Raw genomic sequence first — 15,010 nt, forward strand, 5'->3', positions numbered from 1 at the left:
AAAATCCTGCAAGGAAGGAGAGCCCACCGCCTTGTGGACTCTCCTTCCTTGGAGGTTTTTAAGCAGAGGTTGGATGGATCCTTTAGTTGAGATTCCAGCATTGCAGGGGGTTGGACTAGATGACCCCCGGGGGTCCCTTCCAACTCTATGATTCTGCGAATTTAATCCTCTTTTGAATTCATTCATGTTGGTGGCCTTCACTGCCTCCTGGGGGAAGGAGTTCCATAGTGTATCTGCGTATTGTGTGAAGAATGACTTATTTCTATCTTGCCCGAATTTTCCAGCATTCATCATCATTGGATGCCCATGAATTCTAGTGTCGTGAGATGATAGATAGATAGATAGATAGATAGATAGACAGATAGATAGATAGATAGATAGATGATAGATAGATAGATAGATGATAGATAGATAGATAGATAGATAGATAGATAGATAGATAGATTAATAGATAGATAGATAGATGATAGATAGATAGATAGATAGATAGATAGATAGATAGATAGATAGATAGATAGATAGATAGATGATAGATAGATGATAGATAGATAGATAGATAGATAGATAGATAGATAGATAGATGATAGATGATAGATAGAGATAGATGATAGATAGATAGATAGATAGATAGATAGATAGATAGATAGATAGATATAGATAGATAGATGATAGATGATAGATAGAGATAGATGATAGATAGATAGATGATAGATAGATAGATAGATAGATAGATAGATAGATGATAGATAGATAGATAGATAGATAGATAGATAGATAGATAGATGATAGATAGATAGATAGATAGATAGATAGATAGATAGATAGATGATAGATGTTTCTCTATTCACTTTCTCCATGCCATGTACAGTGGTACCTCGCAAGACAAATGCCTCGCTAGACGAAAAACGCGCAAGACGAAAGGGTTTTTCGTTTCTTGAGTTGCTTCGCAAGACGATTTTCCCTATGGGCTTGCTTCGCAAGACGAAAACGTCTTGCGGGTTTGCTTCCTTTTTCTTAAAGCCGTTAATACCCAGGGAATCCGTGCTCCACAAGACGAAAAAATCGCAAGACGAAGCAACTCGCGGAACGAATAAATTTCGTCTTGCGAGGCACCACTGTATAATTTTATACATTTCTATTGTGCCACCTGTTACAATGGTACCTCAGTTTTCGAGCAGCTTAGTTCATGAACAACTTGGAACCAGAACACTGCAAAACCAGAAGTAAGTGTGCCGGTTTTTTAACTTTTTTTGGAAGCTGAACGTGCCCCATTTTTTGTCCCCCTGTGTTTCCTGTTGCACTGCTAATTTGCGTCCCACCCATTGTAATTCAAGCCTTCCGTCTCCGATTGCAGTCTTCTGAGGTGAAATTTGGAGCTTATATTTGGTGCTTTTGTTTTTGCTATTTATTTTGCGTTTTTTTTTTTTTGTTTCAAGGCTTTTTCAGTTAATTTGTTTTGTGGCTGTGTGGATCCCAGTGCAGCTACTGATTGATTGATTGATTGATTGATTGTGTGACTGCAGAAATGGATAAAAGTCCATCATCCAAACAATGACTATCTTCAGCGCAGGTGAGGAAAAAATTAATTTTTATTTTTATCATCTACAATATTGTTTTATTTATTTTACAGTACAGTACATTGTTTATTGCTTTCATTTTATGGATCAATGGTCTTGTTAGATAGTAAAATTCATGTCAAATTGCTGTTTTAGGGCTTGTTTTTAAAAGTCTGGATTAATGGATTAATCCGTTTTGCATTTTGGGAAAGCGTGCCTTGAGTTTGGAACACTTTGATTTTTGGAACAGACTTCCGGAATGGACTAAGTTTGAGAACCAAGGTACCACTGTACTTGCCTTTTCTCTAAACTAAAAAATTCTAAACATTTCCTTTTTCTTCCAGGGTTCCTTATTTGGGCTTAGACCATGTTCTTCTTTGAACATTTGGCTTTAAAAAAAAATCTTTTGTCGGTCCTCTGTACTCTTTTCACAGACCGAAATCACCCTGAGGCCTGTGGGAGACATTTTGGCCTCCCTCCGCACCCAGGCAGCTTTGCAATGTCACAGGCAGAGCAGACACAAAAGGATCCCGTTTTCCTCTTTTTCTATTCTAGGAAAACCCCTCTGGGGTTTTTGACACGCTGTCAGTCACGGCCTGTGAACCAAGTATGGGACAGTAACTGTTCCCCCCCCAAAAAAAACCACCCTTGAAAGCTTGAAGGAGTTGCATTTCCATCACTTAGGTTCTGGTGAATTTGCAGTTTCCTACGTAAGCAAGGCAGTCAAGCCTTAACCTAGCTCTGGGTATGGCCCAATAAGGCAATTATTCACTCTGGGGTCTCTGTTGTCTTGCAACTCATTTATTAAGCATAATTGCTCTGATAAGATGTGCCTCCATGCTGCATAAATACATGATAAGCTGCCTTGATATTATGTTCCTTTTATCACACCATGTCAACCGATATTTCAGCATCCCATCCCACAGATGTTCCTCTCTCTCTCTCTCTCTCTCTCTCTCTCTCTCTCTCTCTCTCTCTCCCTTTCTCTCTCATCCCGTCAGTCAAGCAGAGAGAGGAAGAAATGAAGGGATTGTCAGAATATCAAGGATGTGTCTATATCAATAGAAGGACGCATCTTCAAAGCAGACTTCTGTGAGGCTGTGTGTGAACTCATGGGCACCTAATGAAGCTGAATGCTGGGAAATTCAGGACAGATAAAGAAACTGCACGGTTAGACTACGGAACTCCCTCCCACAGGAGGCTGTGAGGGACACCAATTTGTATGGCTTAACAGAGGATGGGTTCAAAACCGGTTCAAACATATGTAAGGAAAAAGAAGGGACTTTTTATCATATGTGGTGTGATAAAATCATATGTGAGGTGAAATTAAAAAATTCTGGGAAATGATATACAATGAATTGAAGAAAATGTTCCAATTAACATTTGTAAAAAAGCCTGAAGCATTTTTGTTAGGGATTGTAGGAAAAGACCTGCCAAGGAAATTGAAGAACATATTCATGTATGCGACAACGGTGGCAAGTCTTAATAGCAGAAGGATGGAAGAACGAGGAAATCCCGACCAAAGAACTGTGGCAATGGAAACTGACTACCTATGTGGAACTGGAGAAACTGATGCACAAACTGCGTGAAAAGGACAACTGTGACTTTAAAGAAGAATGGGAACCTTTAACAAAGTAGCTAAAGAAACAACAAAATGAACTGGCCTCCGTGGCAGGTTTTGAACAAACAATCACAAATTTATTATTGGCAACATACAGACAGATAATTTAAGGATTTTTACAATTTTATAATATGCAGAGAACAATGTGTTGAAAAACCAGAGAGAGGAGCTGAGGGAAGTCCGGGTGGGGGCGGGAGGGTGGGTTTCTCTTGGTGAGGGGGGAGGGAAAAGGGGGGGAATGAGGATGATATGTTTTTGATAAATTGTTATGCTGAAGTTCCTAATAAAAAATATTTTTTTTAAAAAAAAAAAGAGGATGGGAGAAATTCATGGAGGAGGAAGGGGCTATCGATGACAATGCTCTGCCCTCCACAGTCTGATTCTGAATCTCGGTTGCTGGAAACCACAGGAGGATAGCGATGCCCTTGTGTTTGAATCCTGCTTGGGAGGTTTCCGACAGGCATCTGGTTGGCCACTGTGAGAAGAGGATGGTGGACTAGATGAGCCACCAGCCTGATCCGGAAGGCTCTTATGTTCTTACAGATGATGAAGAGATCAAGGGAGCCTGGATAGCTCTGTTGGTTAGAGCACGGTGTTGATAATACCAAGGTTGCAGGTTCGATCCTTGCATATTCCTCATTGCAGAGGGTTGGACTAGATGATCCTTAGGTTCTTTTCCAACTTTATGATTCCAAGTGGTAAATGTGGACAAGCCTTATTGCATGATACAGATCCTAACCTTCACCATGCATTAGAATTAATTGCAAAAATAATAATTAAACAAATAACGCCACATTTTCATGAATAGAGATGACCAAGCAAAACCATTGTATGAAACATTACTCCTGGGTCTGCAACAACCTCAAGGCTAATGGAGAACACCGTACCCTACTTTTTCAGGTTACGTGTCCTCTCCTCTGTTGGTAGGTAGGAGTCCACATGGGCTCACAGAAAATTATGATGCAGTGGTGTCAGAATAGGACCTGGGAGAACAGGGTTCAGATTCTCTCTTGGCCATAAAACTCACTGGCTCAACTTGGACCGATGGCTGCCTTTCAGCCTGGACTACCTCACAGGGTTGTTGTGATGATGAAATGGGAACCATGACCAAAGGAGGCCAAGGTTCTAATTATCATTTGGTGATGAAGCTCACTGGGTGGACCTGGAGGGGCAGCCATGGCCATGCAGCCTGACCTACCTCACAGGGAAGAGAACCACGTGACCCACCCTAAGTTCCTTGGAGGAAAAGGTGGGATAATAATAATAATAAATTTTATTTATACCCCGCCCTCCCCAGCCAAGACCAGGCTCAGGGCGGCTAACACCAGGTATAAAAGCAATTGATTAAAATACAACTTAAAAACAAGATCAAAATACAGCATTAAAATGCAGCCTCATTTCAGTAGAAACTCAAATCAAAAACTTTTTTGGGGATGAAAACGCCAAGTCTTCACCAAGGCCAGCTATCCAGACTGGTCCTAAGTGGGCCAGAAAAAAGCCAGGGAAGTCCCCAAATAGGAGTTCCATCACAGAAGGAGAAAGGAAAAAAGAAAGAGGGGAAGGGGATCAAGTTGATTCCAAGCCAAAGGCCAGGTGGAACAACTCTGTCCTACAGGCCCTGCAGAAAGAAATCAGATCCTGCAGAGCCCTGGTCTCTTGTGACAGAGCGTTCCACCACGTTGGGGCCAGTGCTGAAAAGGCCCTGGCTCTGGTTGAGACCAATCTAACCTCCTTGAGGCTCAGGATCACCAAAGTGTTGTTATTTGTGGACCTTAAGGTCCTCCGTGGGGCAGACCAGGAGAGGCGGTCCCGTAGGTACGAAGGTCCTAGGCCGTGATAAGTATAGAAACGTGATAAGTAAATAAATATACAGAAAGAAAAGGAGAGGAAAGAGAGAAAGAGTTTACTAAGCGAGGACAAAGGGCCGGTCAATGGAAGGCGGAGGAGCAATTGTTGGATGTCCTGCAATGACCATGCAGTGAGTGCAGAGGAAGACACGATCCAACTCATGCAGTGTGACCTACTTCCATCCAGCAGCCGCTGGGGGTAAATAAGCAGATCAAGACTCAGAGCACAAAACACCTCGGGCTGGATATTTAATATTGCCAGGCTGCTGGCTGCAAGAGCCAGGGAGACACCCTGCTTCAGCAGCCGGCATATGATTTTTGAAAATGGTTCCAGTGGGTTTTCATATGCAAGGCAGGGAGACTAGCGTCATCGTGCGAAAGAGACACCGAGAGAGTTGCACCAATGGCCTCAAGGCTTGTGCACAGAAAGTGAGCAAGGCACTCCAATATTTGGAGGGAGCAGAGGGGAGCCTAGAGAGATGGGCCCTCTCCTCGTGAGACTAAAACCTCGCCCTGCCCCACAGTTTAAGGAGGGTGTGGACAAGCTAGAAAGTGTGCAGAGGCAGGTGGTCAGGATGATCAAAGGTCTGGAAACCAAGCCCTATGAGGAACGGTTGAAGGGGTTGGGGATGTTTAGCCCAGAAAAGAGCAGATTTAAGGAGGCGATCTGTGGGCCATCTATGCCTCTCCTCGTGTGTATGTTTTGTGTGTGAGAGAGAGCTTAGTCATGGCTAGAAAAAAATAGCTAATTCTCTCAAACCAAAGAAATGTAGACATTTGTTGCTGGGCTGCTCCCCATTGCAGCAATGGATGTCTATATTTTGATGTTGTATGCATGTTCCATGAAGATTATCCCTCTATTAAGATGCGTATGAGTGTCAGTTTCGGTATAAATCTGCCAAGAAGAGACACTTTTGCTGCTGTCTGAGGATCGTAATTCAGGAGCCTCTTATAACACCTTTATGCCAACACTACTTTCTGAAAAAAGAGAGCACCTCCTCAAAGCTAATAATAATAATAATAATAATATCTCAGGCCCCAAACCAGGACTGAAAGTGGCTTCCACAAACCATAACCACACAAGTACATAAAACACAAATAGCTTAAAATATATCAAACAGTACCGTTAAAAGAATTAAAACAATATATATATATATAAATCTATTGAAGTACAGATAATAAAAATCAGCACAGCACTCTTTAAACTCCCTTTCCTTAAAATGCAGTCAGTTCCCAAAGACCTGCTGGAATAAAACTGCCTTCACCTGTTGGTAGAAGGAAAGCAGGAGTGAGCCAGTCTGGCTTTTCTAGGGAGGGAGTTCCAAAGTTGTTTAGGAGAAGCCACCACTGAGGAGACCCTCTTCCACATCCCCATCAAATGTCCCTGTGAGAGTGGTGGGAGAAAGTCTTCCTCAGAGCCCAGGTAGGTTCATATGAGGGAATACGGTCTTTCAGATAGCCTGGACTTAAACCTTAAAGGGCTTGATAGGTCATATCAGCACTTTGAATTGTGCCTCAAAACAGACGGGTCACCAGTGGAGTTTTTGCAACATGGGAGCCATGTGCTCCCCATAACCAGCTTTTGAGCCCATGTTGTATGCTTTGGCCACACAACTCCTGCAGGATCAACCATGGGACAATGGATCAATTATCCAGACTCAGGAACTATCCTCCCACGGTGTCTCCATCTCGCCAGGATTCAAAATCTGTTTCCTGGCCCTCATTCAGCCATCACTGAGTCCAGGCACCGTTCCAGGCCTTGCACAGCTTCTTGTGATTAAGATGCTACAGAGAAAGAGATCTGGGCATCGTCAGTGTGCTGATGACACCTTGCCCCAAATTGCCTAGTGAGATGACTTCATATATGCATGAGCTGAACTGGTTCTTGAAGTTTAGCTGTCATTTTAACAGTCTGATGTGTTTCTATTTATTCCCTGGCTGTGTGTTTTGCTCTTATATATTCATAAAAGGGGGTGGGGGGAGGACAACATACCTACTTCGCCTAAAGGCTTTACAAGAGTCTACAAGCACAGCAGCTGGTTTACGTGACCTGTGTAAATAGCGGAAGAGCAGTGATGACATCATTAGCACAGTGGGTCACACAACGGGTTTTTGTGCCACTCCCACAACCCCTAGCATGACTGCCAGAGACATGACCATGGTGTGCCCCCACTTCTCACATTATATTTTCCACAATGCGCAAGTCATCCTAATTATCTGGAAGATGTAGGCAAGCGAGGACTTTCACGTGGGCTCAAAGTATCAAAGCATAGCACAAAAAGTAGGCTCTTGAAGGCCTGTTCAACATAGAATGGATAATGAGGATGGTTCTGTTCAGTGTCTTCAGTGGGTACCATTTAATGGGGCCTGCCTGCCTTCTTCTAGAGGACTAGCTGTGCTGGCAGGCTGCCAAGCTTCAGAGCAGCACAGGGCTCTTCCTCAGCCATCTGTGAAAATTGTCACCTGAACCACTTGAAAACTTCTGAGATTTTAGTTTTATTCTATAGGGCTGTTGGTGTGCAACTGTTTGTACGTTGTGCTGCAATACCTACTCAGCATCCTGTGGTCTGTTGCACCTGGGAGTCTTGGTAAGAGGCAGTGTGGCATAATGGTTAGAGTGTAGGCCTAGGGCCTGGGTGACCTTGGGCCAGTCATGGCCTCTCAGCCTAATCTACCTCACAGGATTGTTGTGGGGGTTAAATGAGGAAGGGGAGAACTATGTACACCACCTTGAGCTCCTTGGAGAAAAAGGAGGGATATGAATGCAACAAATAAATCATCAGCATCATCATTGGTGGTTGCACTCCTGCAAGAAGTGTATTTTGTCCTGCTCAGGACTGGAGTTGCTGCTGTCACTCCTTTGACTTGTGTCTTCCCACACCCTCTTCCTCCCCATTTTGCACACTTGCACCAGAGCATTTGCACCACTCGAGACAGACTCCCTGGGTGTTGCACCAGTGCAACTCCATGACATGCAAAGGCCTGAGCCTTTCCACTTTTCAACTGGAACAGCGAACCACACCATCAGATCATGGAAGATCACAAGAGCATTTGCTCCTTCAGCTTAAAAGATAAGAGGGGAGACGTTTCTTGATCCAGGGCACTGGATAGCAAGTAATGTATTCCATTTCCATCCTCTGCCTTTCATTGAAGACCATCAAAGTGATGTGTCTCTTCTGAAGCAAGCCACATACTGCAATCTAAGCAGAAATAACAATATCTTGGTCTTCCTCCCTTTAGCCCAAGAGCACACAAAACCAGCTGGGGTGGGGTGGGGGTGGGAGAGACCTTCGTTTATAGCCCTAACCAAACTGAGGCTTCTTCTCAACATGGTGCCAAACATCCAGCGCTCTGGATGAAAGAGATGCAAAGCTTAAAACCACAACAAGGTTGCAGCCACTCACTGGACCACTTTCACCTTTCGCTCTTTATGACATGTCACTTTAAATGCTTGCAAACATCAAATGACCACTCTTAGGGGAATCCGACTGACCCCCCCACAAGATCCAAAGTAGCCCTTCCATACCTCACAATCCACACCTTTCCATGCATTTCTAGTTTTGAGCAGCAACCAAACTTTGAGGAATGTGGTTCCCTGTATCAACACGACAAGGGGAGCTCGCCTTACCGGTGGAACACTTTTCAGGCTCCTGTTCCCTCAGAGGATGTTCCCCACCCCGCCCTGCGCCAGCATATCCTGGAGGAAACGGAAGGCAGAACTTGACCAAAACCGTTTTACCCCCCACCCCCACCCCAAACTGTTGCCTTCTTTGCACCCGGCCAGCCGACCATCACAGTGACACCGACTCAACCCCGGAGGAAGGAGCAGCCCAGCTCAGCGAGGGGAATCCCAGCTACCTGCCCAGCCGCATCCTCAGGTGTCTCCGCACCTGGCAAAGTCGCCCATGTGGAGCCAGCATCTTCCTCCCTCTCGCCCTTCCCCTCGCCAGGCGCTCCGCCTTGCTCCGCGCAACCTCCCGCCTTCAGCACCACGGACAGCGCTCGCCGAGAGGTACCCAAGGGCGGCCGGCGTGGGATGCAGGGATGCTCTAAGGCAGGCGGAGCACAGCATCCCTCGGCGTCACCCTGGCAACCGCTTGGGGAGGGGGATGCCGCGCGCCCCACTCCCTTCTACCTTGGACAGGTGTGCCTGCAGCCGAGGGACCAGCCCAGAGGGGAGCAAAGCCCTCTTGGCTTTTTTTTTTTTTTTTGGTCCAGCTCAACGCTTTCCATCCGGCTGCAGGCAGAACTTTTCTCTCCACACACCCCCTCTAAATCCCCCCTTTACCCCCTCTTTCTCCTTCCACATTCCATCATCCTTTCCCCCTCTATCCCCCCACCCCCCGCGTTCCCATCTCGGTCTATTCACTCTTCCCAGCGTTTCTGTGTGCGCGCGCGCCCCTCCCCGCCATCTCTCTCTCTCTTTCTCCAAAGCCTTTTGTTCTTCCTGGCTGCTATTTCCGAACTGCCTGCATTCCTTTCCAACTCTCTCCACCTCCCGATTTCGCCTCTCTGTCTCTCTCTCCCCGCCTCTCCGCCAGCCAGGCTCCTTCGGCTCCGGTCCCGTCCGCCTCCCTCTCCCCCTCCCCCCTCCCAAATTCCCCATAAGTCTCCGAACTCCTGGCGGCGGCCAGGGAAGGACGAACCACTCACAAGTCAGATGCCGCCGGCTGGTACTGCTGGCTCCGGCAGAGGATGGAGTGGCCGCAAGCTTGGCCCATGACTCCTCATCCTTTCGTCAGCCTCGCCAGAAGGAGGAAGAGGAGGAGGCGGGCGGGCGGGCGGGCGGGAAGGCAGGGGCCGGTGGCCAGGGATGCCGCCCCAGTGGCCCCCGGGGCGAGGCAGCCGCGCTCGCCTCCACCGAAGAAGGCAAATGATGGAGCTGTGTTAGGGACTCTCCTCTCGCTCGCTCGCTCACTCTGCTCTGCTCTCAAGGCTGATGCTGTAACGGATCCTAATGCAGGTTGCCGAAGCATGCAGAAGGAGGGGGGAGTGAGCGAGAGAGGGAGCGAGAGAGAGAGAGAGCGTGGATGTGTGGCGTGAACAAGCGAGCGAGGAGCCCGCTTTGGCGAACCCGCGGGTCGGTTTCGTGGCAGCTCTTTCGTGGTGTCGCAAAGCAGAGAGGGTTAGAGGCGTGTTGTCGCCTCTGCCAGGACTAGGCGGTGCGGAAAGGCTGGCTCTTGCTCACTGACACATCTGGGTTTGTTTTTTTAAAAAAAAGGAAAAGTGGGGTATAGAATATGCACCACCGCCCTGAGCTGTTGACAGCGAGCCCAGCAGCATTTCACAACACTGCAGGGGTGAAGGCGCAAAGGCTCGTTGGAGATCAGCCCCAAAACCTGAACACAGGAATCAAGGAAACAGCAATACAGAAGCGGGGGGCCTCTGACACTCTAAGGCAGCCTTTCTCAACCAGTGGGTCCCCAGATGTTGTTGAACTACAACTCCCATCACCCCTAGCTAGCAAGACCAGAGCTCAGGGATGATGGGAGTTGTAGTCCAAAAACATCTGGGGACCCACAGGTTGAGAACCGCTGCTCTAAGGGATGCGTTTCCTCAAGGTGCTGCCGCCCAGCCTCCCCATCTCCCCACATATCCAGGATGTGGGTCTTCCAGTTGTGGGGTCCAGGACAAAACTGGTGTTTGCTCCAGCCCCTCTTTGTAGGCCAGTGAGTAAGCAACACTAGGTGCATGAGCTTTATAGCATTTATATTCCAGCTTTTCTCCAAAGACCTCAAGGTAGCTACACACATTTCTGTCGCCCCCTTCATTTTTATCCTCACAAGAACCTTATGAGGTAGATTAGGTTGAGAGGGAGAGTGACCGGCCCACAAGGTCACCCAGCTGAGCTTCATGGCTGAATTGGGGATTTGAACCCTGATCTCCCAGGTCCTAATCCAGACTCTCACCACTATACCACACTGATTCTCTTCTGTCACTGAAGCAGCTCTGTGGGATAGTTAATAAGGAGGCTGCTGTGCTTAATGAGAACATGTTTATGCTCCAGAGCAGGTGTTGGGAGCTGTTTTCATGCTGAAGACCACATTGCCCCATGAGGAACCTACTGGAGGTGGTCATGTATCAGGAAGATTTTCATGTCTGATGTTAAGGTACTCTTTTATATTTGTTGGAAGCTGCCTAGAGTGGCTGGGGCAACTCAGTTAAATGGGTGGGGTACAATTATTATTATTATTATTATTAGTCAAATGCCAGATGTGGGGGGAGGCAAAAAAAAGTGGATGGAGAAAAGGGTGCGGCTCTTTATTTTAATTTATTACATTTATATCCTAGCTTTCCTTCAAGGAGCTCATGGTTCTCCTCCTCCCCATTTCATCCTCCCAACAACCCTGTGAGGTTGGCTAGGCTGAGCATGACGGACTGGCCCAAGGTCACCCGGTGAGCTTGATGGGCTGAGTGAGGATTCGAACCCGAGTCTCCCAGATCCAAGTTTTACCCTCTAAGCACATACTCATTACCTTTGCACAGCAGGTGACCTCTAGAGTATGCAAATTAGGCAAATTGACACAGGCAGTGTCAGTTGACCGATCAGCAGCGATTAGCCAAAACAGCCAGAAAGTTGCCTCTCTTTATGAAAATGTTTTATAGATGGTACATCACACCAGTAAAACTTGCAAAAATGTATAAAACATGTAATAAGTGTTGGAAATGTAAAGAAAAAGAGGGAACGTTCTATCGTATGTGGTGGGAATGTAAGAAAGTGAAGAGCTTCTGGGAAGCGATATATAATGAATTGAAAAAGATGTTAAAATATACTTTTGTTAAGAAACCAGAAGCTTTTCTTTTAGGGATTACAGGAAAAGAAATAAGAAGAAAAGACTGTAAATTATTCCAGTATGCAGTTACAGCAGCAAGAATTCTACTGGCCCAGAAATGGAAACAAGAGGAAATACCGACGATTCAAGAATGGAGAATGAAATTGACAGATTATGCGGAACTGGATAAACTGACTGGGAAAATAAGATATGTTCGAAACCAAAAGTTCATCGAAGATTGGGGAAAATTTGTAGATTATCTGAAAAATGTATGTGATGTGCAAACAACGCTGGTGGGGTTTCAAGAAGCACTGTAAAAGCTTAAGAGGTATTGTCAAAAGAAATAGAAAAGGGAGGGAAGACAAATGGCAATGCAATCAAAGGAATGCGTATTAAAGAGTAATTACGGATGATTTCCAGAGAAGCTGAAGGAAGTCCAAAAAGAACAATCTGTTAAAATTTGTTAAGATTTGGATAATAATTGTATGATTGGAAAACTAATAAAAAATTATTTAAAAAAAAGAAAGAAAGTTGCCTCTCTGTTCAGTAGCAATATGCTACCCTGGCAAAAGCAGGTGGGGACAGACACTCTGTCCTGCCTCTTCGCTGAGCTGTCTGGCTAGTCTGTACTGGAGATCACAGGATCTCCACAGGACTGATCAAGCAGGTATCTCTGTTTGGGCTCTTGAGTGCATCTGCTGTGTGTTAGAGGCATCGAAAGGTGCTTTGAGGACTTCAGGTGAAAAGTTGGGTAAAAATCTCCCAAATAAATACATTCCAGCCACACCTGAACCACAGGTTTCTGCGCCCGTGACTCTTCCCATTTTCCATTCAGGCAGGAGGAAGAGGCAGGATCACAGTTCAAGAGCACGTGGCGCTCAGTCCAATGCGCCCAAGGAGAGGGCAGGACCAGTGGGGGGCATGGCCTGGGGAAAGTCCCAAGGGGCCACATGGAGGGCTATGGAGGGCCTCTCACACCCCCAGGGGCTGAGGCCCCACCTTGGAGGTTGGAAGATGCAGCAATGGCCCCCAACTTGGAGGGCTTTGAAAGAGGGTTAGACAAATTGATGGAGGAGGAGAGGCCTATTGATAGCTTCAGGCCAGGATGGCTCTTCACATTCAGAGGCAACAAGTCTTTTGAACACCAGTCGCAGGAAACCTTGCGCTCAAATCCTGCTTGTGGGTTTCCCATTGGGGCACCTAGTTGGCCCCTGCAAGGACAGGATGTTGGTCTTGGTGGGCTCCCATTGGCCTGACCCAGCAGGCTTCTCTTACGTTAACTCGACTTAAGCTGCTGGGCTGGGTTCAGACATAATGCCAGGCCGCGGTTTGATGAGCCTTAGCTTAGCCCTGCATGTGAACCAGGCCAGAGAGTGCCGGGAGCTGGATTGGATTACTGTGAGAGCCAGCAATGCTTCTGAATACTAGTTGAAGGGTATCTCAAGTGCGCTACTCTGCCCAGGGCCTGCTTGGGGGCTTCTTTTTGGGGAATTTGCTTGGCCACTACAAGAAGAGGACGGTGGACTTGATGGGCCATATGACTAGTCCAGCAAACCTCTCTTACAGTGTGTGTCTGTTTATGCAGAAGCTGGTTCGTGTGTGTGCCCAATAAATCCTCTTCTCTGGCTGGAGCATCTGAGCCATTGGGTTTATTCAGTGGCAGAGCTTCATGCTCCAGAACCGGGGGGTGGAAAGCAGGCAGGGGCAGAGCTGGCGTGCAGCCCAGGGGCGTGGCATGCGTCCTGGGGGCAGGGCATGCTGCCTGCAGGGGCGTGGCGCCCAATGCAGGCGGGGGGCAGCCATGATGGCACCCTACCAGGATCGCGCTGCTGGGGGCTGCGCGTTCCCCCCACACTCCTCTTCCTCCACCAGTGGGTTTATTTACAGCACTTTGCAGCTGAGAGCCAAAATACACAGGCAGGCAGAGACTCGCTATATTACCCTACGACCGTCTTCTTGCACTTGGTCTCCAGCCAAGCCCTCCCTGCGCCCCTCCCCTCCCCGACTCCCGGTTTTTATTTCTCCCGGAGGACCCTTCTTGAATATCTGGTCCCCTTAGAACAGGGTTTCCTAAACAGCTGTTTTTTGGACTACAACTCCCATCATCCCTAGCTAGCAGGACCAGCAGCCAGGGATAATGGGGCTTGTAGTCCAACATCCTGTATTCAGTGGCCAACCAGATGACTGCAAGCAGGATTCGAGCACCAGAGCCCTCTCGATCCAGTGGTTCCCACAACTGGGATTCAGATCTTACCCACAGAGGCTAGTGGTATGGGGCACCAGGGTGCCAAGTTCTGGAGGGCGCCAGGCGAGAGTCCAGGGAACACCGAATGAGCGCGCTGAGTGAGAGAGGGTGCATGCACCACTCTCACAGAGCGTCAACTCGGTTTTTTCCCCTTTTAGCCTGCAGGCACTGATTCTGCGGGGTGCCAGAAGACCAAAAGGGAAAAAACCGAGCCGATGATTGGCGGGAGTGATGCACGAGCCAGGAGGTGCCGCGTCCAGCCTCCACCTCTTCCCCATCATAGGAGCCGCCCTCCAGCAGCTGCCCGCCTCCTCCAGCCCTAAAAATGGTCAACTCTGGGAAAGGGGCAGCGTCGGACAGATCTTTGCACCACGGCGCCGGATATGCTTAAGACAGCCCTGTTCAGAAGTGTGGCTGCCTCCAACTGTGAAGGGTTCTCTGCTCTCCTGTCCCATTTCAAAATGGTGTTCCTTCCCTCCTGCTAGGATCAAGGACCCTGCAGGAATCCTCTCACAGCCCCTACCCACACCTCCAATGCACACACACCATCGCCAATGCATACACACCATTGCCAGTGCGCCAACCCATCTCCCTCTCCCCAAAGCAGCCGCCTTGAGCCTGGCTTGGGCCAAGAATGCCTAATTGTGGCTAATGAGTGAGCTGGTCGATTTGGGGGCTGCTGTTCCACTGCTGAAATCGCTCTAGCTATTATTAGCCGGGTGCATGTTGGTAATTTAATTCGCGCAGGGTTTTTTTCTTCTTCTCCTCCTCGCATTGCTACAATGGAGAGGGAAAGGAGCCGCTGCGTATGTTAATCCGTTTTTCGCTGGCAGACTGTAAGAAACAGGGGGAGCCTCGGAAATCGGGTCAGGATGATTCCTGATCACAAAGGCCGGTTGGGGAGAGGCAGCTCAAGCTGCGGGAGCAAATTGGGGTTGTGGTGGTGGGGAGTAGAGGAGCCAGACGAC

The 15,010-nt window shown here is 47.7% G+C and overlaps 1 protein-coding gene across 1 annotated transcript in view; it reads right to left on the minus strand.

The window, feature by feature from the left end:
* PDE2A (phosphodiesterase 2A) overlaps positions 1–10,073 on the minus strand; it is a 374,843-nt gene extending 364,770 nt beyond the window's left edge. The window contains exon 1 of the mRNA XM_083736325.1: positions 9,678–10,073. Within this exon, the coding sequence (XP_083592451.1) occupies positions 9,678–9,745 (68 nt within the window). The 5' untranslated portion in view covers positions 9,746–10,073. The remainder of the gene's footprint in view (positions 1–9,677) is intronic.
* Between the last annotated feature and the right edge of the window lie 4,937 nt (positions 10,074–15,010).

Source organism: Podarcis gaigeae, assembly GCF_964106915.1.
Source record: "Podarcis gaigeae genome assembly, chromosome: 4".
NCBI classification, from domain to species: Eukaryota; Metazoa; Chordata; class Lepidosauria; order Squamata; family Lacertidae; genus Podarcis; species Podarcis gaigeae.